Source organism: Anguilla rostrata, chromosome 6, assembly GCF_018555375.3.
Source record: "Anguilla rostrata isolate EN2019 chromosome 6, ASM1855537v3, whole genome shotgun sequence".
Lineage (NCBI taxonomy): Eukaryota > Metazoa > Chordata > Actinopteri > Anguilliformes > Anguillidae > Anguilla > Anguilla rostrata.
In genome coordinates this window covers 14,960,140-14,984,793 of record NC_057938.1, presented here as the reverse complement: position 1 = coordinate 14,984,793, position 24,654 = coordinate 14,960,140, and the positions used below count along the sequence as shown (strand labels likewise).

General features: G+C 49.8%; 1 protein-coding gene across 1 annotated transcript; it reads right to left on the bottom strand.

The window, feature by feature from the left end:
• Nucleotides 1-216: 216 nt before the first annotated feature.
• On the bottom strand, nt 217-24,596 carry tpra (translocated promoter region a, nuclear basket protein). Its single transcript, XM_064338578.1, has 51 exons — nt 24,321-24,596; nt 23,615-23,719; nt 23,421-23,494; nt 23,214-23,310; nt 22,968-23,071; nt 22,631-22,795; nt 21,964-22,056; nt 21,614-21,694; nt 21,371-21,458; nt 20,835-20,975; nt 20,626-20,720; nt 20,256-20,453; nt 20,031-20,138; nt 19,324-19,559; nt 18,753-18,916; nt 18,147-18,286; nt 17,204-17,352; nt 16,586-16,748; nt 16,252-16,386; nt 15,623-15,763; nt 15,317-15,488; nt 14,474-14,643; nt 13,875-14,027; nt 13,454-13,570; nt 12,932-13,135; nt 11,741-11,931; nt 11,493-11,640; nt 11,098-11,235; nt 10,587-10,718; nt 10,104-10,234; nt 8,645-8,855; nt 8,231-8,377; nt 7,612-7,810; nt 7,311-7,507; nt 7,014-7,087; nt 6,540-6,736; nt 5,838-6,104; nt 5,440-5,582; nt 5,185-5,271; nt 4,888-5,088; nt 4,364-4,495; nt 4,051-4,141; nt 3,754-3,947; nt 3,497-3,568; nt 3,166-3,257; nt 2,454-2,560; nt 1,858-1,956; nt 1,378-1,534; nt 1,098-1,207; nt 652-747; nt 217-453 (listed from the first exon to the last, which is right to left on the bottom strand). Exons 1-51 carry the CDS (start codon nt 24,469-24,471, stop codon nt 398-400), a joined length of 7,113 nt encoding a protein of 2,370 aa, XP_064194648.1. The 5' UTR covers nt 24,472-24,596; the 3' UTR covers nt 217-397.
• Between the last annotated feature and the right edge of the window lie 58 nt (nt 24,597-24,654).

Below are 24,654 nucleotides of genomic sequence, written 5' to 3'. Positions count from 1 at the left end.
GATTGGCTTGGCTTAATAAAAATGAAATGTTGCACTCTTTTCTCCAACAAAAAATTGTACTCATTGTATCAGAGTAATAATAAAAGGCACAGTTGAAACAAGGACTTCTCATGGACAAACTTGAGCCCTGCCTCTTATGAAGCCAACGTGAGAGGCTGACTTAAGCACCCTTAATGGGAACCCTGCCCACCACCAAACGGACACAGACCAAGCCTCCAAGTTTCTGAACTTTTATTAACAAAACGAAATGCCGCTTCTGTAGCGTCGCTCACAAGCACTCGATAAAAGCATCTTTTCAGCATAATCGGGCAATCTGTTTACAACAAAAAAAATCTGAACTTAAAAACACATTTATTCAGCCTTAGAAAGGACGATTGGACATGTTGGTGGGTTTCACTTAACGCATGTTCCCTCTGGAAAAGGGGCCTCGTCCTGCCCTTGTGAAGCCAATTCCTGTGAAACACAGAACAATCCCATTAACCAAGCCTGCGAAACACATATCACCGGACGTTGAATCAAATATGGTCCATGGATGCGTTCTCCTTGAGGCTTCCAAAAAATGCATCGCTTTGCGCAGACTGGCTTAATCTACTGTAATTAAACGATCCTAAAAAGCCGTCCCTGTGGTTTTGAGTGGCGGTTTTCGCTCACCTCGCCTGACAATCTGTCTCCCCCTGATGGGCGGGCGAATGGGGAGCTGGTGTTGAGCCAGAGGCCGGCTGGCAGGTTTGGGTGCGCCGCTGCTATCTGAGGGTGGGGAGTGGGAGGTTACTGTGGCAACAGTTTGCGTGCGCGCACGTACTGCATAGCACGTGCACAAACAACCTTTCTCCTGACATAACTTAGTTAATTATTTTGTACAGTCATTTCCATTCACCTCAGAACTGAACATCTTCTATGTTAACATTCTTTCACCTTTTGAACCGAAACAAAATGTTCCCATTGCCCAAACAAAATTGATTTCCACCCCCCCCCCCCCCAAATTTTGATTATTCTGAAAAGACTGTGAAAAGCCAGTGTAAGGAAAACAAAGTTAAGGGGGAAAAATAGAGATTTCCAGTCACACCACACCTGGAAGTTTCATCTAGCCTCCATACCTGCAGAGCTGGATGTGGGTTCCTGGCTGGTGGAAGGGAGACTGGCCTCATCAGAAGGCTGGGCTGACTCAACCTCAGGCTGGCTGTCGAGCGAGGCCTCAGCACTGGCCCTGCTTGGAAGGAAACGGGCTGTGTGAGCGAACAGCAAAGTGCCAGAGGCTATATCACTAAAAAGAGGGCTGATGGGAGTTGGAGTCTAGGGCTCGCAAGATGCACTTCTAAAGTACAGCTCTCATGAAGCTCAGTTTTTAAACAATGTAGGGATGCCCTCCTGACTCACCCTTCGCTCTCCGCTTCCATGAAGACCTCGTCGCCGTCGTCACCGGGGACGGCCTCCCCAGGCACTGATAAGCCCACCGTGGACGTGGTCACCATAGGAACGGACTGAGAGGCAGTCTCTGACACGTCAGAGGGGTGGCTCTCGCTGAAGACGGACACTGCGAGAGATGAACCCAGTGCGGCGCTTTAGACCCTCACCACACACCACACACCGTCTCACAGCAAAAACGGCACCACATGACTATAGGCTACCCAACAAACTACGCCAATGGGACTCTCCGAGAGTGGCCGTAATGCAGTGGTCATTAAGAATGAATATTTAACACGCTTACTGCCTTTTCTGGAAGGCATTTAAGATCAAGCCCGTCGAAAAGGGATGCGGGGCAGCTCGCGACCACAATTTTGTGTTTCCATGACTGATCACGTGCAGTTAAATGGTCTGTGTGTGTGTGTGGTTCAGTTTATGCACATCTGTGTGTACCTGGGGCAGCAATCTGGAGGGGCGTGGTAGGAACGCTCCGCCCTCCGGACTCCTCGTCATGCGCGGCGAGGAACAGTGGGCTCTCGTACATTCCCAGACCTACAGAGGAGATTTAGGAATAGCCTCTTATTTCTAGACCTACAGAGGAGATTTAGGAATAACCTCATGTCCAGAATTACAGAGGAGATGTAGGAAACACTTTTCACATTCCCAGACATACACAGGATATTTAGGAATAACCTTTCACATTCCCAGGCTTCCAGAGGAGATTTAGGAATAACCTTTCACATTCCCAGACTTCCAGAGGAGATTTAGGAATAACCTTTCACATTCCCAGGCTTCCAGAGGAGATTTAGGAATAACCTTTCACATTTCAAGAAATTGAGAGTACAGCCCTTTCAGAGCTCACAGTGAGAACAACCAGTAAACAAGCAACCCTTAGAGTCAGCAATCTACTGGGTGAAGTCCTCAACACATCCTCAAAACATTGGGATTGTGTGTTTCATTTGGCAGCCAAACGGTTTCCACTGTTATCGCAGTTCTCAACAACTGACAGCGAAACATTCAAAACACACACATGCACGCTGAGCACGTACCACCTTGCGACGCCAGCTGGCCCAGGTCAGAGTGGGAGGAACTGGCCTGGGGCATGTCCTCCGGTGGGCCGAACCGGAACCGGGGAACACCGGCCACCTGAGGCGAGCTGAGCACAACCAAACAGAGCGGACCAATCAGAACCAATCCCCGCGCAAGCTGAGGGAGTACAACCAATCGCCAGACTAGAAACACTGGCCTGGAGTCAATCAACATTCGCACTTAAATTTGACAAATAAATCCAAATGTGTGTTGCCTTCACAAAAATAGCTCGGAAAGCACTGTTTGGTGATTGCAATGATTGTCAAAATGAAACAAAATTTTGAATGGCCCAGCCATGACCTTCAAGGATGATAAAAACAGATTTTTCTCTTTTTTTGCCATTTCCTCCCAAATTTAAGTCGTTATACCAATTCCCCGTGTGTATTTTAGTTTAGTTTAGTCTATTTGACAATTATTAAAGTACATGTTACAGCTAGTCATGCATCCTAAAATTATCAAGGAAAGCACAAAAAGTCACAGACTTATTTCCATTGTGGTCCTTGGTCTCAGCACATAACGTATACATAAACATTATCATCATTAGCATACATCATTAAAAGTAAAACCCGTGTCAGGGTCCTGGTCGGTGCGCTATCCCTGTCTCTCTGGGGAGGGTGTAAAAACAGGTTTGTGAATGAAAAGTCAGTGTGAGGTAGGGCAGACGGTACTCACTGGATGGCCTCGGCGAAGCCGTCGGTACGGTGTGGCACCACCAGCGTGGGCGTGCTGGGCACCATCCTATCGTCGTCATCGAAAAAGTGTTGCTGTCGAAAAGGGAGAAGGGAGGGAGGGGTCACCGTTGGGTCAGACCGCACGACTGGTAATGTAATTCCGAAAATTCCAGAGGGGCGCGGTTCAGGCAATGATAAACGCCCCGCGGACCGCTGGCGGTGAGAGATGTGCGGTGCTGAGTAAGCGCGTGGGTCGCAGTGTTTGTGGTGTTTAACGGGGGGGGGGGGGGGGGCTGGCGCGGTACGGGCGGGGTCCGTCGCGACGGGCTCACCATGCTGCCGATTCCGGGCGTGAGTTGGGGCCCCCTGCCGACGGACTGGCGACGCATCGGCGCAGACTGTCGCTAAAGGGGCGAGACGCTAAATGAGCACCACGGCGCACCAAAACGGCGACACTCACAGCTTCTACAGAACACACGCTCGCACGATTAAAGCCAGGCGGCTGGCGTCGAGCAGCAATATTCAATATTTACAGGCGGCTTGGTGGCCGATTAAATGAACAGACCCTACCCGAAATGCTAAAAGGTACCTGAGTCGGCGGCGGCCCCAGCTCCTGGGCCGGGGGCTGGATGTAGAGCCGGGGGGGCAGGGTGTGAGGCGGCCTCCGTGGCGACTGCGGCAGGCGGGGGGCCTGCCGGTCGAGGGCGGCGGTGCTGGGAGGCGGCTGCTGCTCCCTCGGCGGGTCGGTGGAGGAGGACTCCGCGGGGCCGACGCTCCCCTCCCCTGCGATCACAACAGGGGGGTCAGAGAAGAAAAAACCCAAGGGGGAGGGGGGCGGGGCGGGGCGGGGCGGGGCTGGGGTTTGTCACATGAGAGCATCTCGTACCGGCGTTCTGGGAGTCCGGCTGCTTCAGGCCAGAGTCGGAGGGCCCCGCGCTCCCCTCGTTTTCGGCGCCGGGGTCGGTGGCCCCGGGTCCCTGCGGGGTGAAAGCAGCCAGAAAGGACGGCTGGTTACCGATGGATACGCATAACACACCATCCTGCATCCATCCTGTCTGCCACTCATCCATCGTGTGTCATTTACCCACTTCACAGACTCAAAATCAATGGCACAGCCAGACAACTGCAGGGACGCTTTTTTCGCGGTTTTCCCTTTTATTGCAGGGAGTTCTGGGACGGTGCGGAATGCGACCTCTCACCTCGGCGGCGTCCCTGTCGTACGGCTCGTCGCCGTCCCCGCTCCCGCTCCCCTCGTTGCTTTCCTCCGCCTGTTCCCCCATCCCCGTGTCATCGTCTTCGTCCTCGTCCTCATCCTCTTCCTCCGGGTACTCCTGCAAGGGGGACAAGAGGGTTTATCGACAGTGACCCTCACACAATGGCCAACTAGCTAATAACCAACACAGCCACATTAGTTACGTGCATTTCAACAATCAGTTAAAAACTAAGATCCGTCTGGACTGAAAATGTACACAAGCCAGTACTTTCTTGGTTCTGTAAAAGCAAAGGTCAGGTATATTATATTGTTCACGAACCTGGAGGTTCAAATCCATGGTGTGGCACCGCCATTTTCATCTTGAGCAAGGTACTTAACCTGAACTAAGGCAGTAAACCCTGCAGCTACATACATTATCATGGATAAGGGCATCAAAGCAAATAAATAATAAAAATGAGACAGCCCTTTACCTAAAGCTGCAGGCAGAGAACACTTTTCAGCGAGGCGTACCTGCTCAGCTCCCTCCTCCTCCTCGTCCTCCTCCTCCTCTTCCTCCTCGCTCTCGCTGTCGGTCTCGATGACGATGACGCTGTGCTGCCGGCTCTCGGGCGAGTTCTGCTCGCTCAGGCGGGACTCGGACGACTCGGCGGGGACCGACTGGGACACGTCGTCGCCGTCGATCAGAACGGGGTACTCCTCGTCGTCCGAGAGCTGTTCCCGGCGGGGGGGGTACAGGGAGGGAGGGTCAGCGCGCCATCCCCGCCGGCAGAGCCCGAAACAAGCCCCTCCCCCCGAGCGGGCCCTTACCTGGCTGGCGTCCGGGGCTTCCTGGCTCTCGAGAGGAGCTTCCGCCTCGACGTCGGGGCCATCGTCTGCAGCCGCGTCCTCCTGGACCTTAAGCACACAGCATGTAGAAGCATTACGGCTGTACACCATTTTCCAACAGAGTCGACAGCTTATTCCCCAAACTCATTATAAATATGACCCATGATAGAGACTGTACGGGGGGGGGGGGGGTCATCTTCAGGCCCCTACGTGGGTGAGAATGAGCGTGAAGCTCACCTCCAGAGTCAAAACGGCGCTCTGGGTGACGCGTATCTTTTTGGGAATGGGCGCGTCAGCGGGGTCCTCCGGGGCCTCCGCCTCCCCGGTGCCTTCCTGCTCCTCCTCGCGAGACCTCTTGGGCACAGAGGAACCCGGCGCAGCTGAAACCACAACACGCTCCGGTTGGACTTGGAAAACAGGCGGGGAAACTCTCCGAGTGCCGGGAAACACGACAGAAACTTCCCAAACCCTCCCTGCGTTTCCATGGAGAGAGGTGAAAAGGGCAGCCAAAATGTCCACTGATACAGCAGATAAACGCCCCGGTTTCAAATCACCAAACATGTGAAAACAACTTCTACAAGCAGCCAGCTGGGGCGCTGCAGACAGCCCGATCGCGGGAAAGCTCGCATCCAAACCTGTGCTGAAGACCGCCGACGACGTGGAGGGTCTCTCCACCTGGTTGCCGGGCACCGTCTCCATGGCGCCCGGCGGCGGCTCCTGATTGGCCGGCTCGGCGGCGGGGGGCAGGCTCTGCTGCTGGGTGGGCTGGACGAAAGCGGTGGCCTGGGTCAGCATTGGCTGCGGCAGCGCGGTCTGGACGTTGGGGCTGGTGGAGCGAACCGAGCCGCTGGCGCTGCCGAACACCATCACGTGCTCCACTGGGCCCTCGGCAGACTGGCCCGCTGCAATCCGGGGGGGGGGGGGGGGGATTACAAAGGGCATTTAAATCTCCACAGCCCAAGCCTACACAGCACTGAACCCCCCCCAAACTCCTGCTGACCTAAGCCACCAATTCAAGCACTTTTCAAATCCTTTCAAGGTCACTTGAACGTTCCCCCAAAGTCAAGAACACATCTCTGCAGTTGGCTGCATCAGGAATGTTGCATCAATAGTACAATATATAAACGGCCCCACTATTTCCAAAACTGAACGCCGTCATTCTCAATCCTAGCCCCACCACTTTGAGCGTGGGCCAGGATCAGTATCCAAGGGCAAAACCTGAAGAAAAAAGCATGAACGCTAAGCTTTTCATCATCCAATCATTTAAAGCGCCCATCGAAAGAGTCATGACTTTATTTTCCCGAATGGGAGGAAACCTGGCCGTGGCACAGACGCACCTTCCTGTGCCTCCGCCTGGGTGGTGGGCATGACGGTGGCGGTGGGCGTGGCCGTGGTGACGGTGGCCGGCGTGATCATTGGCCGGATGCTGGCCCTGGGGGTGGACTTGTTCCCGGGGATGGCCGGAGGCTTGCTGGGCGTTGCTGCCACGGGGGTGGGCTTTATGTTGGCGGTCGGGGGCTCTGAAGCGCTCGCGCTGTTTCAGAACCACGCAGCACGCGTCAGGCAGGTCAGCGGAATAAGAACAGGAAGAATAACAACGGACGATTTAAGCCAGCTAAAAAATAGGGCGGAATAGGTGCTCAGCAACCAAGACAAACAAAACAGGACCAGGACTGCTGATTTTTCTCCAGAATAATAACAAGAAGAAAAAGAAGTATAACCCGATAAGAATTTTTGTTCTGAAAGTAATGGGTGGAGGAACTTCATATTATGTAATATTGTGCATAAATATATATATTTGGTTATTTTACCTGCTCCTGTCAGCTGCTGGCATGGTCTTAATGGTCATCTGCCTCTGTTCTGCTGGCCTCTGCTGCTCCTGAGTCTGCCAGAATAAAGACCAGTGAGTGTGACACATCCTGATCCCAGAACAGCCAGCCTTCACGCTGCCCCTCCCACGTTCACACAGGTCATCCACAACAACTGATCCTGGATCAGTGCCCCCATTTCCCACAATTGCGAATGAGACCACAAACGTCTCAGATCGGAACCCATACTTCTCACACTGTGATTGAGACTGGGGAGGAAGTACGCTGATCTCAGGTCACCTTGCTGGGGCCCTGCTCCGGGGGCTCGTCCCGCTGCTCGCCGTGCCGCTCCTGCTGCTCCCGGAGGTCACGCAGCTCGCGCTCCTGCCGGCAGAGACGGCCCTCGTACTGCGACTTGAGCGCGCTCAGCCGCACCTCCAGCTCCTCCCTCTGCTGCTTCAGCTCCTCGCACTCCTGCGTCAGCTGCTCCTTCACACCTGCGGGTGGGAGGGAGGGAGGGAGGCGGAGTCAGGGAGGGGGGAGCCGCAAGCGGTCGGCCAGGGAGGCGGAGCGTGTTGTCGGGGGGCGGGGCTTCACCCACCGTTGAGCTGGTTGATCTTCTGCTTGGCCCCCAGGAAGGCTTTTTTGGTCTTCTCCTCCTTCTCTGCCATTTGCTGGCGGAGCTGCTCCTCCTGCGCCGACTTCTCCTGAAGCTCCTGTCTGAGGCGGGTCAGCTCCGGCTGAGCCTTGTTCACCTGCTCCTGGAGACTCCTCACCTGCGCCTCCCGCTCCCCCGCGGTCTACCACACACAGGCACATGGCCATGTCCATGCCCACAGATACACACACACACACACACAGAAAAAAAAGAAAAAAACACAACGGTGTTAAATAAAACCTCTTTTGGAACATTCCAGAAGCTCAAAATTTGTTTTAGTGATGAGTTTTACAGATTCAAAAACAACTGAATGAACTCTTGCCAGTATTGTGTGATGACACCATTCTCTTCATCCTGCTTCTATTCCATAAAAACTGAATACAGGTAAGAGGTTGCATAATTACTTTAGAATTTCTAAGCCACAAAATAAAACTACTGTACATCTCATTTTTGTATTGCTTGTCATTTGTAAACTTGCAGATCTCCCTTTACTGTTTTCCTTCTGTGCAATAAAGGAGACCTTTAAAGTCAAAAGGCCATTGTCTCTCAGGAGTGACCTCACCTTCTGTAGGTTCTCCACCTGGCTCTCCAGGTCTTTGGTCCGGGCCTCGGCCTGGCTAAGGGAGGTCTTCAGAGCCTGGATCTCCTGGGCGGAGGCCTGCTGCGCCTCCTGCTCCTGCGCTGGCTTGGCAGCGGCTTCCGCCACCAGCTGATGGGGAGAAAAACAGGACGACAGAAAGACAGTTGAAGACGTGTTTTTGCACCATTAGCCAAAAAATAAATGGAAAGAGGTGTGACACAAAGTTCCAAGGCGGGTCCGTAACTGGCTTTTGTTTCCATCTCGTGTTGTCGTCTTGACCTCACAATGACAGCCTGAAATCGTAACCCACCTGACGTGGCTCAATCTGAAACCAGTAGGGGGCAGTACAAATTATGCTCTTCGCTAACAGCAGGGGGGAAGGTTTCAGCAACGAACCTTGTCGTGCTGCACTTTGAGCTCCTCGTACTGCGTCTTGTAGCGGCGGCCGATCTTCTTGACTTGTGTTATGGTCTTGGCCTTCTCCTGGATGTCCAGAGCCTTGGCTTCCACGTCCTTCTTGAGTTTTTCCCTCTCTGTGGTGACCTTTCCCAGGTTCTCCTGCAGGTTCTGCAGCTGGCTTTGCACCGTGGTCATGGAGGCCTGGGTCCTGTAGGCAAAAGAGAAACAAAATGAATTACCCCTCTACAGCAGCAATGTTCACTCCAAGTCCCAGAGATCCATGGTTCAGGGATGCCTCTCAAACAGCAGACAATTAAAAATTCTTCCAATAAAACTGCATCACTGCACCTAAAATTGTTAACAAGATACAAGGTATCTGGCTTAACTTTGATGGTCCTGATAAAATGTTTCCCAAAGCTGTCTGATTTGGAGCGTTCAATTAATCGGTAAAAACACTTTTGCTCCAAGTCTGTTCAGAGGGCTGGTATTGCCCGATTTTGAAATGATGGCAACAAATGTTGCCTCAAACAGCTTTCCATGTTTTATGAAAATAGAGTAGAACATTGGGGACAGACTGACAGGCCAACTGAAAGGCTTAAAACTGGAAGTAGCCGGTGCTATGAACAATGACGTGATAGCCTACAAAACATAGATTCTCCCACGCAAGGTAAACATTAAACAGAAACGAGTCACACTTTCCAATGATATGACCAGTGTAACGAAGTACTGGGTCCATATAAAAACAGGAGAAATGTTCCAAGGAAGCAGTCTACTGAAATGCTGCTGCCCGACTAACGGCCAACCTCCCCAAGTTCTCAGGTCACTCCTCTGCTGAGGTCACTCCACTGGCTACCCGTCGATGCCAGGATCATGTTCTAAACAGGAAAGGCCCCGCCTACTCACAGGACATGATTAAATCCTACACCATTCTGCTCTGCTGCAGCAGAGGTGGAATTCCCCGCTCCTCTATGAACCACTCTCTCATTGCTCATCTTCCGCCATGGTCTGAAGGCTCATCTCTTCAGACTATACCTGGACTAACTATCACCACTCTGCAGGGCAATCCCAATCTGGGATAATTTTTTTCCGCTTCAATCCCCCTCTTTCATACTACACATGTACCTCCTGTGCCACTTTCATGTTACATGTACCTCCATCCAGCACTTACATTGTACTTTGTATAATTATCTTTAGTTAGATTTCGCCTATGACAAAATTTACACACAACTTAACTAAAGCATTGATAAATCCAGCCCAATGGTAGCACTTGCAATACAAAAAGACACACTGCCAGATGCACCTTTTCATTTGTAGCACTAGAAGCAGTTTAAGTTGAGCGGGGTAAGAAGAAACAACCTTTGTGCCAATATTCACTGCTTCAATGCTCCCAGTGTATGTGCTTGTGTGTGTGTATGTACATATAAATATATTAATAGCATGTTAAAGCCACACAGACCTGGCGGTCTCAGCCTTCAGTCTGGCCGTCTCCTCGGTCAGCTGCTGGATGCGTTTCAGATGCGCCTCCTTCTCCGAGATGAGCTTCTTCTGCTCCTCCGTCTCACTGTCCTTCTGCTGACTCACCAGGTGCTGGGAAAACACAGCGATTCCAACGTCAACTCCAACATGAAACCGTAACTGCAACAGCAACCCCAACGTCAATTCCAACTTCAACAGTAACTTCAAAGTCAAGCCCGACGTCAACTCCAACATGAAACCGTAACTGCAACAGCAACCCCAACGTCAATTCCAACGTCAACAGTAACTTCAACGTCAAGCCCAACGTCAACTCCAACAGAGTTAAAGACGACCATGTGAAATCGAATGAGTTGAAACAGGACGAATCCCCAAAAGGTGCAGCAGCTAGCCTGCAGACGGGTGTTAGCAGATGAGTTGAAAAAAATAAAATAAAGGTCAACGCATAAAGGCTGCGGCCGCCGACCTGAGCTCTGGTCTTCCAGCGCTTGATGTCCTCCTCCAGGAGCTTCTTCTCGGCCTGCAGCATGCCGCTCTTCTCGCTCAGCTCGCCGTTGGACTCCTGCAGGGGCGTGATGTCCGCCTCCAGCTTACGCACCTGGACATCGGGACCCAAACTCAAATTAGCACAGAGGGAGGCGGGGGCACGGAAGGCCTTCCACAGGTCAATACCAGAGACTGGCACCCCGTCATTCGTCCCAAGGGACTTGGTGCTTGGCTGAGAACTCGGCACACTGTCGGCTAACCAACAGCCTTTTTACTCAAGACAGATAGGCTTGGGTTAATTTCTTTTAAAAATGTATTCTGAAAGAATACATTTGAAATACCAAAAAAGATATGCAATGCAATAAACGGAGACCCCTTCTTCTGGTCATTTAGTTTAACCTATGGCAAGTTTTCTAAACTGGTAGAATGCCCTTCTGAGCACTTGTGTCCTGCCTGTTTCCTACTCTCGGTGCAACACTACAGATCCCTGCCTTAGCCTGTGTCTGCTGCAGCTCCTGCACCAGCCTCTCCTTCTCCTCCCGCAGCATCTTGTTCGTCTCCGTCAAGACGTTCATGTTTTCAGTCTTCTTCATCAGCTGGTCGCGCTGGGCCAAAGCTTTTGTGGTCACCTGTGATGAAACAGAGCGTGTAAATCAGCCCAGGGTTAGCAGGTCCAGGCTAGACAAACTACAGTTTCTAACCGTACTATTTACAGTACTCAGAAATGTGAGAAGCTTACACATGAATTCCACACCTCATCTGATTTTTTTCACTCTCGCTATCCAGGCAGGCTGAAGAAAATTCTGAGCTCGACCCAAAATTAGATGAAAGTTTGCGGAACCGTAAAACGCGAGCGCAAATTTCTCCAGCGGCGTTGCGGTCTCACCTGCAGCTTCTCGCGTTCAGAGTTCAGACTCTCCTGCATGTCCTTCAGCTCCTTCTCAAGGTACTCCACCCTCTGCTTGTACCGCAGGCTCTCCACCCGGGCCACCTCGAACTTGGCCTCCGCGATCTCCTTCTCCCGCCGAACGAATCTAGGGGGGGGGGGGAAACGTTTTACTGGGGCGCTCTTGAATCGAAAGTAACCCACCGTGTGGTCACGAGTAAGGTCTGGCCCGGAGAGAGCCCGTTTACCTGAGGATCTCCAGTATCTGCTCGTGCGACTTGCCCTCCTCGCTCAGGGAGGTGCCCGGGGGGCAGTCTTTGGTGGCCTGCTGCTGCAGGGACGAGGTAATCTTCTTTTGGAGGTTCTCGATCTGCTGGTGGAGCATGGTGTTCTGCCTCTGCAGGCCCTCTGCGCGGGCCTTCAGCTTGTTGGCTTCCTCCTGTTAACCGGGAAGGGGAAGAGTACAACTGAGAGTGCAGCCTAGCCTCACTGCTGAAGGTCGCCATCAAAACCAAAGGCCTGGAAGCCTGGCCTTCCACCTCAGGAAATGAACAATGCTCATAAAATCAATACAGATAATGCAGTGTCCTCAAAAACCAAAGTTTTTGTGTTTTTTGTTTTCATTCTACTTCAGGGGCGATGGCCACAAGGTTGTATTCACGCATAAACAGCCATAATTTTTTAATACGTTTTTTAAATTATTATTTTGTGGGGGAGAGAAACAGGCCCCGGCCTTGGCCAGAAACACCGGGGTCGCTCTCCTCACATTGTTGAATACTTCTTTGAAATTATGCACAATCCACAGAGTCTGCTGCAACTGGATTTACTGTAGGTGAATCAACAATTACATACAAGAACCCGGGCTGATCTGCACAGATCAATACGAACAACAATCGTTCATAATGCAAAGACAAGACATCCAATCATTCCCCAAACACTCTGAAATCCCCAGGGCTTTCCATTTCCTTTTTATCCATTTTTGACAGCTCCTCCTGTTGTGGAGCTTAACTGTGGTACTTCCCACCTGTTCGCTTTGGTTTCTTCGGTTCTGTCCTTGACACCATTATCTCCCAACTTTCAGACACCATTATTTCCAAGCCCCATTCCTTTCTTTAATTAAAAAATAAGCTTTCCCTTTTCTTATTTAAGTCTTCCTCCCCTTATTGGCGCAAAACATTTATTCACCTCATTTAACTCCTGCTGGATTTTATTATTAGCAACACGTTTGTATGAAAGGCCTAGTTTGCATGGCAGAAGCTGTGCTTACATTGTGTATGGATATTTACTGCTTGTGTTTTATATTTAGTGCAAACCTCTATAGATTATTAATGCTTTGACCAAGATCAGGCCCTTGTTAGTTCTACATGTACTTCTTCTGTTAATAATATAATCCATCACGGTGCTGACATGCTCCGTCGCGAAGAACACGCCACCTTTACCTTGAGCTTCTTCTCCTGCTGCTCCCAGGAGGTGCGGCCTTCCTGGAGCTGCGCCTCGGCCTTCCGCGCCCTCTCCTCCAGCTGCTGCCGGTTCTGCGAGACCTGGAGCACCTGCTTCTTGGCGGCCTGCAGGGCCTCCACGTCGGCCGCGTGCAGCATCAGCTCCCTCTCATACTTGTTCTGGGCCTCCGCCGCCAGCTTAATCTGCAGCCAAAACAACCCAAACCTTTAAGGCAAGCTCCTCTGGGTAAAAGGATCCATTTTACAGAGCACATATACAGCTGGCCCCCGGCTTAAGGCTTAGGGCTCTTAGCACAACTTTTGGGGCATAAATATCAGCTGGGCCACCTACATATTTTCTGAACAAAGCAAACGGTCGGTTACATATTCTTTGGAAATTCTGTCTATGCCACTGAAGCTGAAATATGATTTAGAGTATAGAGACGGAATTGAGGGGGTGGCCGTGTGGATAGTGCAGAGAGCGTGCGGTGGTCACGCCCTGTTTTCAGCCAGACCGCACACCTGCTGCTGGCTGTCCTGAGTGGCCTGCTGCTCCTGGGTCACTGCAGCTGCCGCCTTCTGGACGGCGTCCTGGAGCTCCGTTTGGATGTTCCTCAGGTTCTTCTTCAGCTCGTTCACCTAACGAAGTCGCAGAATGAGGAGCAACGTCAGTCAGTCCAACTGAAGCAGAGTTATACCAGACCAAAACGGGATGGACAGAACTGACAAACATGCTCCAGGGAATCAGTTTTACACACCCACGTTAAACATTAAATGTTTCTGCGTGAAAGTGGGAGAAAAATACTTAAGAGATAGATAGATGAGATCAATTTTGTAAAAAAAGAAAACAGATTAATTCTCTCAGACATCTAGAAGGCCGCACAGACAATTTCTCTACTTGATTTGAAGACCCCAGTGGAAGAGGCGCTTCTGGCTGTGCTACCTGCTTCTCAATGTTCTCCACGGCCTTGCGCTTCTCCTCCTCCAGGCCCTGCTTCTCCTTCTCCGCCTCCATCAGCTTCTGCTCCAGCTGCTTGTGGTACTCCTGGGCCTCCTTCAGCCTGGCCTCGATGGAGGAGCGGTTCTGCTCCGTTGCCTTTGGGAAGAAAGAGCGCTGGATCAGGCCCCGTGCTGCGCCGACCGGCCCACGGTCCGCCTCAGCGAAGGAGGGTTTCAGTGGGAAGGGAATTCCCCGCCTTGTCACCTTACACCAACCACCTGATCACTGGAGCAAGAGCAGTCTGCCTGTGCACGACAGCATCGGCAGCTCACCCGCTAAACCGCTGGAGAACGTTATTCTTAAAGCGTGAACACGGCGCACTTCGGGGATTAGTGTGCAGCCCTCAAACGCGCAGTACCTCCACATAACCAGCAGGTAATTAACTTTCACCTCGTATAAACTTCACTTAGACATACAATCATTTCCACGTCAACATAAGCCACTCTTTGAGATACAATTTTATTGCTCATTTTGCAAATGAGACCCCAGGCCCAGGCCTTCAGAGGTACGAACCTGGGCTCCAGCGACGGTATGAGACCTACCTGCTTCTCCTTGCTGAGGGACTCCTCCAGGGTGAGCACCATGGCCCGGTACTGCTCCACGTTCTTGGTGGCGCTGCTCAGCCGCTCCCGGAGGTCCCCGTTCTGCTCCTCCGCCTGCCGCAGGCGGGAACGCAGATCCTCCACGTCATCTGCCGCCACTGAGCGTGCTCCTGGGGGGGACGCGACAGAATGGGGGTCAGTGACACGCGTTCACCTCACAAAAAGCTACTTTTGTCTTCATGTCCAAATATTCAGACAAAAAACATATGGCCATAGCTTTATGAATCTCAATGAAACATGAACAAAAATAGTTTCTGAACTATCTCTAAGACCACTGTATGCTTCATTGTGGTATATGACCAGTGTATGATTCAAGTCTTATGCTTTCTAAAATTAGTCCGTATAAATATTTACAAGCACATAAGCAATAAACCCATCAAACACTGTGAAAACACTTGGAGGTCATCTGACACCAAAGCAATTTAATGACTTAAAAACAAAAGCTGGCCAAGAGCAACTGAGCCAAGGCTGTATTAGGGGTGTAGATTACAATTTAATAGCTCCCTTCAGAGAAGACTATGAGAATTAAACATAAATTAGAGGACCGACTAAATAAACAAACATTTCATTCATTGAAACATGGCAGACACCCATTTGGGTAGCACAGAATGCTTTCATTTCAAACAATCCGTTTATACAGCTAGAAGTTCAGATTAAACAGCTCTCTCCAATGCCTGAAATCCTCAAACGGGACCTGAATCAGCTTGAGTTCCAGTCTCAGTGCTTCAGCTTCTACACTAAGCCACACCCTGTGAATCACAGTCAGGCGCCCCGCCCACTCACCTCTGGGGCCGGTGGGGGCGTTGGCCGGCCTTGGCACCGCCTGGTTCTCGGCGCTGTTGAGCTGCTGCCTCAGGGTGGCGTTCTGCTGCTCTGTGGTCTTCAGCAGGTCCTTGGTCTTCTGGAGCAATGCATTCTGGGTCTCCAGCTGCCTCCTCACATTCAGCAGCTGAGTCTGTAATAAGAGCACCAGAGGAGGGGGCTGAGTCAGACGGCTCTGGCACCGTGCAGGGGGAGAGGCGGGGTACAGGGACACACCCCCCCCCCATATTCCAGACGGACGGGGGCGGGAGGAAGAGGGTCGCTTACGTCTTGGTTGCGGCCCAGCGCGTGCCTCTGCTCCACTTCCTGCTCCAGCTTCTTCTTCAGCGCCACGATCTCCCGCTCCTGCCGCTCGATCTGGCTGCTCAGCCGCTGCTTGGTCTCGGCCTCCGAGCGCTCCAGAGTCAGCTGTCCGGGGAAGGGATGAGGGGGACAGGAGCACGCGTTCACAAGTATGCCAAATAATTAGCGAACTGTTCTTTTACTTGGTATTTGATTATTAATTCACATTGCATTATTAATTATTTTTAAGGGGGAGCAGGCAGTCCACGTGTATGTGTTGCACTTTACTCAGAGGGCAAAGCAGAGTGGGTTACAGATAGAGGGATCACAGTCCAGAGACTATTATGCCCAGGAATCAAATGTTGGATGCCCTGTAGCACTGTGCCACACAGTCCACCATCTTTCTTTTTTTTTTTTTTTTTTACTGCTTTGCCCCAGTGTACAAATTATACTTATTTAAGATGGATTGGGCAAATAAAAAAATAACAAAAATGCTTTCTTAAATAACATTGAAATCTGGAAAGATATTCCCCATCCAACACAAGCGCTGTGCCAGTACACACTTGTGTCTTCCTTTAAGCAGATCCACACAGGGCTGTAATGGACCCGTGTACCTGGATGGCTTTCAGGTTGGTCAGCAGTAAGTTCTGGCTTCGCTGCTCGGTCATGATGGACTCCTTCTCCTGGTTCAGCCTAGACTCCGCCATCTTCAGCATGTCCTTCTCCTTCTTCAGGTTCTCCCCTCGGACCTGATGGAGAGAGGGAGAGTGAAACAGAGAATGTTCAAATACTTCCAAAAACCCTACATGCATAAGTATTTATTTTACAGAAGGTTTGCACGAGTGAATTTATTACAGTTTGGATTTTCCTTACCTTGCACTACACATTCTAAGCGCAAAGCATTCAAGGACCAGTGGGAATCCCACTCTGACAAACCCCACCCCTCACCTCAGCCAGAGCCAGCTTCTCATTGGCTGCCCGCAGGTCCTGTGTCATGGTGTGGATGATTTGCTCCTGCTTCTGGCTAGTGGCTCCCATCTTCTGGCTCTTCTCCCTCAGGGATGCAATCTCCCTCCGGTAGCCCTCCATATTGTCCTGCAGCATCGCGTACCTGCTCACAGCCACAAGAGAAATTAACCGCCAGAACCCCACTGTGTGTTTTAGCACAAAAAACTTTCTAGCGTTTTGTGACATCATTTCAATTTCAGTGTATGTTTTAGATTGGCCCAAACAGTTTTTGTATGCTATGAACAATATCCCATATATGAAAATTAAATTTAAAATGAAACTGGGAGGCAAAGGGCTTTTTTTGGTAAAGTGAAGAAATTTTCTAACCTATCCTGTGTGTACTACATCCTTTGTGTGTGCCTGGTGTAACTGATTACTTTTGATGGAGTTTAATTTCATAACACTTGAACAAAATGTTTGTAAATAAAGTTTTTAAAGCACACAAATAATTCCTAAAAATAGTGTACGGTGGACTAGGAGGCCTTCTGACTCTGTAAGCATGCAGTGATATGAGGCCGTAACAGTCTGTTTAAATCTATGTGGCACACATCTGCTTACCGTTTGGCAGCAAAGTCCAGCTGGGTGGAGAGCTTTGCATTCTGGGAGCGGAATTCGGAGACCTGCTTCTGGAGCTTCTCGTTCTGCTCGTCGAGAATCTTGTCATTCTCTGACTTCTCTTTCTTGTAAGTGTTGAAGGCCTCTTGCAGCTATTATCACATCAACAATTATAACAAATAATTACCAACAATTCAGAACGAACGATAATCTACGTTTCCTCAGTGCAAAACCAATTTCAAACAATTGAAAAACATGATAATACCCCCATATTGACATCTAACAGAAATACGCTCCACATGAAGAAACACAAGAAAATCACTGTTGGGTGATACACAAATGTAAAAAAAAAACAATTCTGCAGTTGGATACTGCCCTCTGGTGGCTTGAAGTAACACATGCAGTTTTCTGTTCCCAAGTCATTTACTCGGTGAGCTTAACTGGCAGAGCTATGCTGAGTTTCAGAGAGGTTTTTAACAGAAGATGCCCTCATGAGAAATTGCACTTTCATAATTCTCGTTTTCAAAAAGCATTTACAGTGATGGTGGAAAACACACCTCAATGAACGAATGTAAATGTGTGACACCGCGCACCTAACACCCCACGCCCCCACCCACCTCACTGTGAAATGTACAGCAGCTATTTCACACAGAATGTTCACCACAGAATGCCTGAGGTTGAGAGAGTGTGGGTTATTCAGCTTATTAAACTGGGGAGTGATTAGATGTCTAGATCCAATTGCTACAGACCGTTCTTCAAATAATACATTTAACAGGCTTAATGACCCCGCCCTTTCCAGCTCAGCCAGATGCTGCACATCAGTGGCAGAGGTGAGCTTCCCTCCTTTAACTGTAAAGCGTTTTGCTGAAAGACCTTTTCTAAAGGCAACTCAAAGTTCTGATGAACTCAGCCTGGGGTTGCCGGCTGCGCAGTTGGAGGGTCTAACCTGTCTGAGCGCGGCCCTGGATTCCACGGCCTCTCTCGACCCGGCGGCGGCGGCCCGCGGGGGCATGGTCCGGGCGGGAACGGCCCCCGGGGACGGGCGAGAGGCGGAGCCCGGGGAGGAGCCCACAGGGCCCGCCCCATCTGGGAACGAGAGGGGGGACCGTAAAGACCAACGTGCCACAGGATCAAAAATGCAGAGGGTCACCACACATGGCACTGAGAGCCCCATCCACAATCAAACACAGGAACAATCGACTATTTCATGTAATTACAGTAACCAGTGCCTCTGACTGAATGAATCTTAACTAGACCGTTCCAAACAGAGTTTTTGGACGGGTAGATGTTCAGAAACACAACACAAGATATACGCATCCAGACAAACTAAGATGTATTGGGCTGCATATTGGATCTCGCTAAAATAAAAATCTGTATACGTAAATAAATCAATGCACCTACTTTGTAACAATAATGACAAGTCCACGCCAAAAGACCCCTAAGATGTAATGTAGGATAACTGTATAACCATAACCTGAACCCTATGTGCATTAACCCAGAGGACCTCCGTCCAGCAGGTGGCGCTGTTCTGTCGCGAGGTGTGAGTGCTCACCGAGGCCGGGGAGGCTGACGCCGGTGGTCTGGGATAGCAGGATGCGGTACATGTCGCGCTGCCTGGCGGCAGACTCGGCCAGCTGCGCCTGGTGACTGCGCTGCTCCCGCAGCTGCGTCAGCTCGGTCCGCGTCGCCTCCAAGCTCTTCTCCAGCTCCACGTTGCTGCGAGCAGTGAGAGCGGAAAAGTGCAGTGGTAATTCCCGCCAATTTCACAACAGGGTTGCCCGAACTCTAACACGTCATCACCTTATACATGATAATTTGCAGACCTGGGTCAAATACGTATTTGTTTTGGATTCAAATACTTTTCTACACTTTACTGATCTTGTCTGATCTATTGGAGCCAATGAAATACAAAAAAAAAAGTGTAAACCCCGCCTTCTGGTCATATTGGCAGGCTCAATTACACCAGGCAAGATCAACAGAGCACAGAAAAGTATTTGAATCCAAAACAAATATGTATTTGACCCAGGTCTGATAATTTGGTGTAATAATTTGGCTGAAAGTACTCTGGCCTAACCGCACACTGTGGATTGCGAGCTCAACTCTCAACAGCCGACTGGGTTTACCTGGACAAGGTGGACGCGGCCTTCTCCTTCTCGTGCGCCTCCTTCTGCTCCCTGAGGGCCAGCAGGAGGCTCTGGTTCTGCTGCTGCAGCTCCTCCACGCTGCGGAAGGTGATCAGACGCTGGGGGGTCGCCTCCGAGCTGCTGCTGATGTGGGCGGAGCTGACGTCCTCGCGCTCGCCCTCACGGACCACGCGGCTCCCTCGGGCCTCCTCCAGCTCCAGGAGCAGCACACGGATCTGAGGCAGCAACGTTACACTTTCAGCCCCCCTTCAGAACTGGAATCAGCCTTACCAGAGTAGATCTGGAGAGGTACAATTGGCTCGCCAAGACTATAGACCAGGGCAGCCCAGACCTGTTCCTGGAGATCTATCACCCTGAAGGTTTTCATTTCAACCCTAAATTGGCACACCTGATTCTACTAATTATCAACTCAACATGACCTCTATCTGTTATTCAGGCTATATGTAGTTGATGTATTTTCCTGCAGCTAATGCTCACACTTCTGAATCAACCCAGTGAGCACAAGCCCGAGTCTAGATGGAATTCTAGATATGTAGAGGGGTGTAAATCTAGGTTGAGAGATGTTTTGACAAAAACTGACGAGGCTAGCTCCAATTTAGCTTAGTGTTTACCAGGATATAGACAGGCTTGTCCTAGCTTGATAAAAAACCTGCTCTGTTCAACCAGCGGACAACACGTGGACCAACCTGTTGCGCTTGGTCAGAAAGCTGCAGCTCGTACTTCTGGTTCTCCCTCTCCAGGGTCGAGGAACGCTTGTTGGCTTCGTCCGCCTCCTTCTGCAGGCGGTGCATCTCCTGGAACGGCAGGCCGTGGGGCAGCGTTCAGGACAAAAGGCTCTGCTAAACGGGTTGCCAGCGCTCAAACGCTAGGCTAACGCAAGGTTAACGCTAGGCGAACACGCGCCCCCTCACCTTCATGGCCTGCTCCAGCTTGGTGGAGAGGCTGGTCATGGACCCCTGCATGCGCTCGTACTCCTCGCGCTGCCTCTTCAGCACGGGCGACATGGTCTCCACCTCCCGCACGATCTCGTCCAGGTACCGGTTCACCCGCTTGTTCTCCAGCCGCTCCAGCTGCAGCTGGTCCTGGGCCTCCACAAAGGCATTGTACAGCTGGGGAAGGGTGACCGGGGGAGGGAGGCAGGGACAACGATCATGAACATCGCAGAGTCCTTCCATCCATCCATTATCTAACCTGATTCAATGCATCATCGTAATGTAAGTTTTGTTAATGTGAGAAGGGAAGCAAATCCACCCAGGGGAAGAAAAACAACAGATTCAGTACCTCTGTTAGTTTCATCCCAGGCTTCACGATCTTAGCCACGGCTGCCGCGGTCGGGGACAGGTCGGTCAGCTCTTCCTCCGTAAGGACAGCGACTCCTGTTCAACGCGAGGCAAATGGGTTACCAACTCCCGCCCCCTCTCCCGCCAGACGGGAAGTAGGGATAAAAGCGCAAAGCTGGTTGGACGGCGGCTTCTGAATGAAGGACTCACCTCTCCGGTTGGAGTCGGAGAGCATCACCTTTGCGTTGTCCAGCTCTTTCTGCATGGTTCGGACTTTCTCCTTCAGCTCCGCCTCCACCTCCTCCTTTGAGCTGGTCATCTCCGCCAGTCGTGACTCAGTGGCTTTGTTGGCTGTTGGACAAAATAAAAACATGCAAGAGCACTCATGGGGCAAGAAAACCCAGGGAAAGTGTTTTAGTAGCACAAGTCTTCCTAAAATGATTGTTAAAATTATAAGGATTCAATTGTCATGTACCCTATAGCTTTAGATAGCTGTCCAGGGATGGAAACTGCACTGCCAAGGCATAGAAGTCTGAGGCAATGCAGGTTTACTAGAAACAGGTGATCGTATAGAGTAGATTCCACTCAATACGCTAACTTATCAGTAAGATCTGGAACGGCTCAAATTGCTATGCAGTGGGAAAGCTGTTTGCATCCTCACTGTGCTAGCCACCCATTAAATTTACTGAGAGGCTATTGCCTGTCCTTTTTTAAACTGGTTCACCCTGATACAGATAGTTTCTCACCCTCTCCTGACTCCTTCAGCAGTCTGTGCAGCTCCTCCACGGCCCTGTTCAGCTCCACAACCTTCGACTCTGCTTCGGCAGCTGCACCCTAGTGGGATGCATGTACACAATTCAGGACTTAAGGACTTAACCATGACCCAGGACTGATGAGATATGGGCACACATACACACACACACACACACACACACACACACACAGCGCATGCACAGCACACGCCACATGGGGCATCAAAAAGCACTTGCCTTGTACAAGTTGGCAAGCTTTACATTGGCATTCAGCTCATTGCGGAACTTTTCCTCCATAACAGACTGCCGGTCTTTCCCCTTTAGTGGTAAAAGGAAAAATGTATTTACAAGCATGGCTTAGACCTAAAATACAACACAAAAACTTTATTCATCCCCAAACACATTAACAACTTCCAATATATGTGACAACAACTGGTGCTTCTAATCTTTATAAATATGTTGTATTCACCGTTCAACGACAAATGCAGCGCTAGGTAATCTCACAGGGAAATTCAAGAAATAATTTACTGATTTATGACATTACAAGATACATCACTCTAAAACACCAAAAGAAAAATTGTAGCGACCTCTTTCAGCTTCTTCATGGAGTCTTCCACCTGCTTCTGGAAGTTCTCATTGGATTTTTTCAGGCTGTTGACTTCGTCCTGGAGCCTTGTTGCCTGCACAACGGGGGGGCGGGGGTCACATTAATTTCCCCTAAATGCAGTTTGCTCTTGGCTGAAACTGAAGGGCTGTTTTAAAGGTGCAAAAAGGCCCTCAGTGACACAAACACAGCAGTTGCCAATGATATTTTGCAGTGGTGCAGGAAGGTGCAAGGACATTTGCACCCAACTTGCCATTTTACATTCTTGATAGTCGACCAAGTGCCTCAACTGGATACGTCACCCAGAATGCATGTACACTTAATTAATAGCGCTATTAACATCCACAGTTACCAATATGGAAAAAGTATTGCACGATCATTCTTTTATGAGCATGAATTTGAAATTCTGAGCTTGCTTAGTGGACTACCCCATCCCCTGCTCTTGGTTTGTCACAAACCGTAATCCCTGACATGTGCCAGTAGCAGCACTTCAACTTCTATGGGTGTCCAGTGAGACGGCAGACACAGTATGATCCCAGAATGATTGCATGTCATGCTTGTCTTCTGCTCAGCAATAGTAAAGTGCACATCTTTTACGAGGATTATCCGACTGCCTAGAAATATACGAATCAATAGCATAAGCCCAGTACCTCATCCTTCTTGTTCTCCAGGTTGCATTTCAGCTCTAGGATCTCGTTGCCCTTCTCCCGGGAAACAGAGATAAGCTCCTCAGTTTTAGCCTTCAGCTCTGCATTTAGCCATGTTGTCTGTTTCTGAAGGAGGTCTTTCTCTTCCTCCAGCCTCTTCTCGCGATACTGGAACACAGCCACAATGGAGGTTCAACCAACCAAAATTTTTTTGTGATTTATAAAGAGCATAAAACACAAACAAATTCAACTAAAATCCTTAGAAGGAAAGCTAAGGAAAGCTCTACCTGGGATGGACCAAAGCATTTCGACCAGCGGGAGAAAATTCCAAGGGGCTCACCTTAACAGAGACCTCGGCCGACTGGATCTCATCCAGTTTCAACTGAAGCTCCATTTTGGCCGTGTTGGTCTCCAACAGTTTGTCACTGAGGCGTTTCAGGTCCTCTGCCATAGGAAAATGACAGAAAAACATGACATTACTTTGGTCTTATTGCAAACACGATCTCATCATGTAATCCCACTGGCAGCATTCCTCATCTTAATGGCATGCAGCGCAGAATGCTTCCATGCCGTGATAATCCCATACCGCTAAGGTGCTCCACTTCCTGCGATTTTTTCTCCAGTGTTCGGACCAGTTCACGTTTTTCTGCTTCAAGCTCATATTTAGCTTTGGATAGATCAGTCTACAGAATAGGGAGCAAGAAAAAAACAAAAACATTCAAATGCTCGCACTTTGTGCATGTTTATGCAAACATTTACCAATTCAGATCAAAATTGATTTCCAAATCTCCACCTGCTGTGAAGAAAGTTTCTCCTCAGAGGTCTCATGCTCTTTGTTCTTGCTTTTCAGACTGGTCAGTTCTTCATCTGCAGGAACAGAGCACATTTTAACTCACACCTTATGGTTACCCCAAATCTGACAGTGACACATGGGTGTCTTTAGGTGAAAATAAATTCACGTTTACCAATCCATGATATAGTACTTACTGAGTGAGCTGTTCTCCTCTTTGAGTTTGTGGTGGTCCTGGGTCTGCGACAAAAGTTGTTCCTGGGTGTGCGCCAGACGTTTCTCAAGTTCAAAGTACTGTTGTTCTGAGGGTGTTGGACAATCGTAAATTTTAGGCAAGGCACAGCGCAGTGTAGAAATTCACCCACAATCCAATACTGGCAGGACAGCAATATTAGAGCTGCTAAAGGCGCTGCCAGGTTCGACGATTTTGGTCAAAATAGCTGAATTGTCGCGGATTTGTGAAAAACCGGCAATTTGGCGCAAATTTAATTAAAACACACAGTTAGAGCTGTGACTGGTTTGTGGCTGGGGATTCTGACATGAATACGGCAACCCTTGGTAGACAATGTGATTAAATTCTAAATCTGGTTTGCCAACTAAATGTGTATACTGCCACAAACAAACGCCAGAAAGTCAAATACATAGACTTGCTAGAAAGCTACCTTTAAAGTTCGAACATAATAAATGATGAAGTCAGCTAGCTAGGCAGATGAAGAAGGCCCATTCAACGTTCTGCTACATGCAGCACGCACGTTCTTTCCAATAGTTAGCAAGTAAGCATAGATCGCATTATCACATCAAACGAACCACACCAGAATTAAAAATTCATTTATGCAGCTAGTTAGCTAACTCTGGTTGTCCCAAAGTACGAGCCCGTGAAACGTTAAATGCAGCGCGACTCACCGCTGTCTACTTTGAACCGCTCATGTTGAGATTTGAGAGAATCTATTTCAGACTGTTGATCAGAGAGAAACTTCTCGAGTTTATTTTGGACGGTTTTGGGAAGTTTGGTGATCTCGGCCCGCTCCAACATTTGCTGCAGAACTGACGCCATTTTTGCCTCCCACTCCAAACCGGAGCGAAGCAGGTTCTTCACGGTAAAGCTGTAGCACTCCAGCCAAAACTGTAGAACACAACCGAACACAACATGAAAATACAGGAACCGGATACGGACGTAGTATTATTTTGCGCGACGGAAATTATATGTCGTGATGCATGATGGTATCTGAAGTACTTT

Coding starts and splice junctions, on each gene's coding strand:
- tpra (XM_064338578.1), bottom strand. CDS start 24,471: ATGGCGTCAGTTCTGCAGCAAATGTTGGAGCGGGCCGAGATCACCAAA. Junction 23,311..23,420: donor AGAAACTTTCTTCACAGCAG/GTGGAGATTTGG, acceptor CCTATTCTGTAG/ACTGATCTATCCAAAGCTAA. Junction 19,560..20,030: donor TTTCTGACCAAGCGCAACAG/GTTGGTCCACGT, acceptor TTGCTGCCTCAG/ATCCGTGTGCTGCTCCTGGA.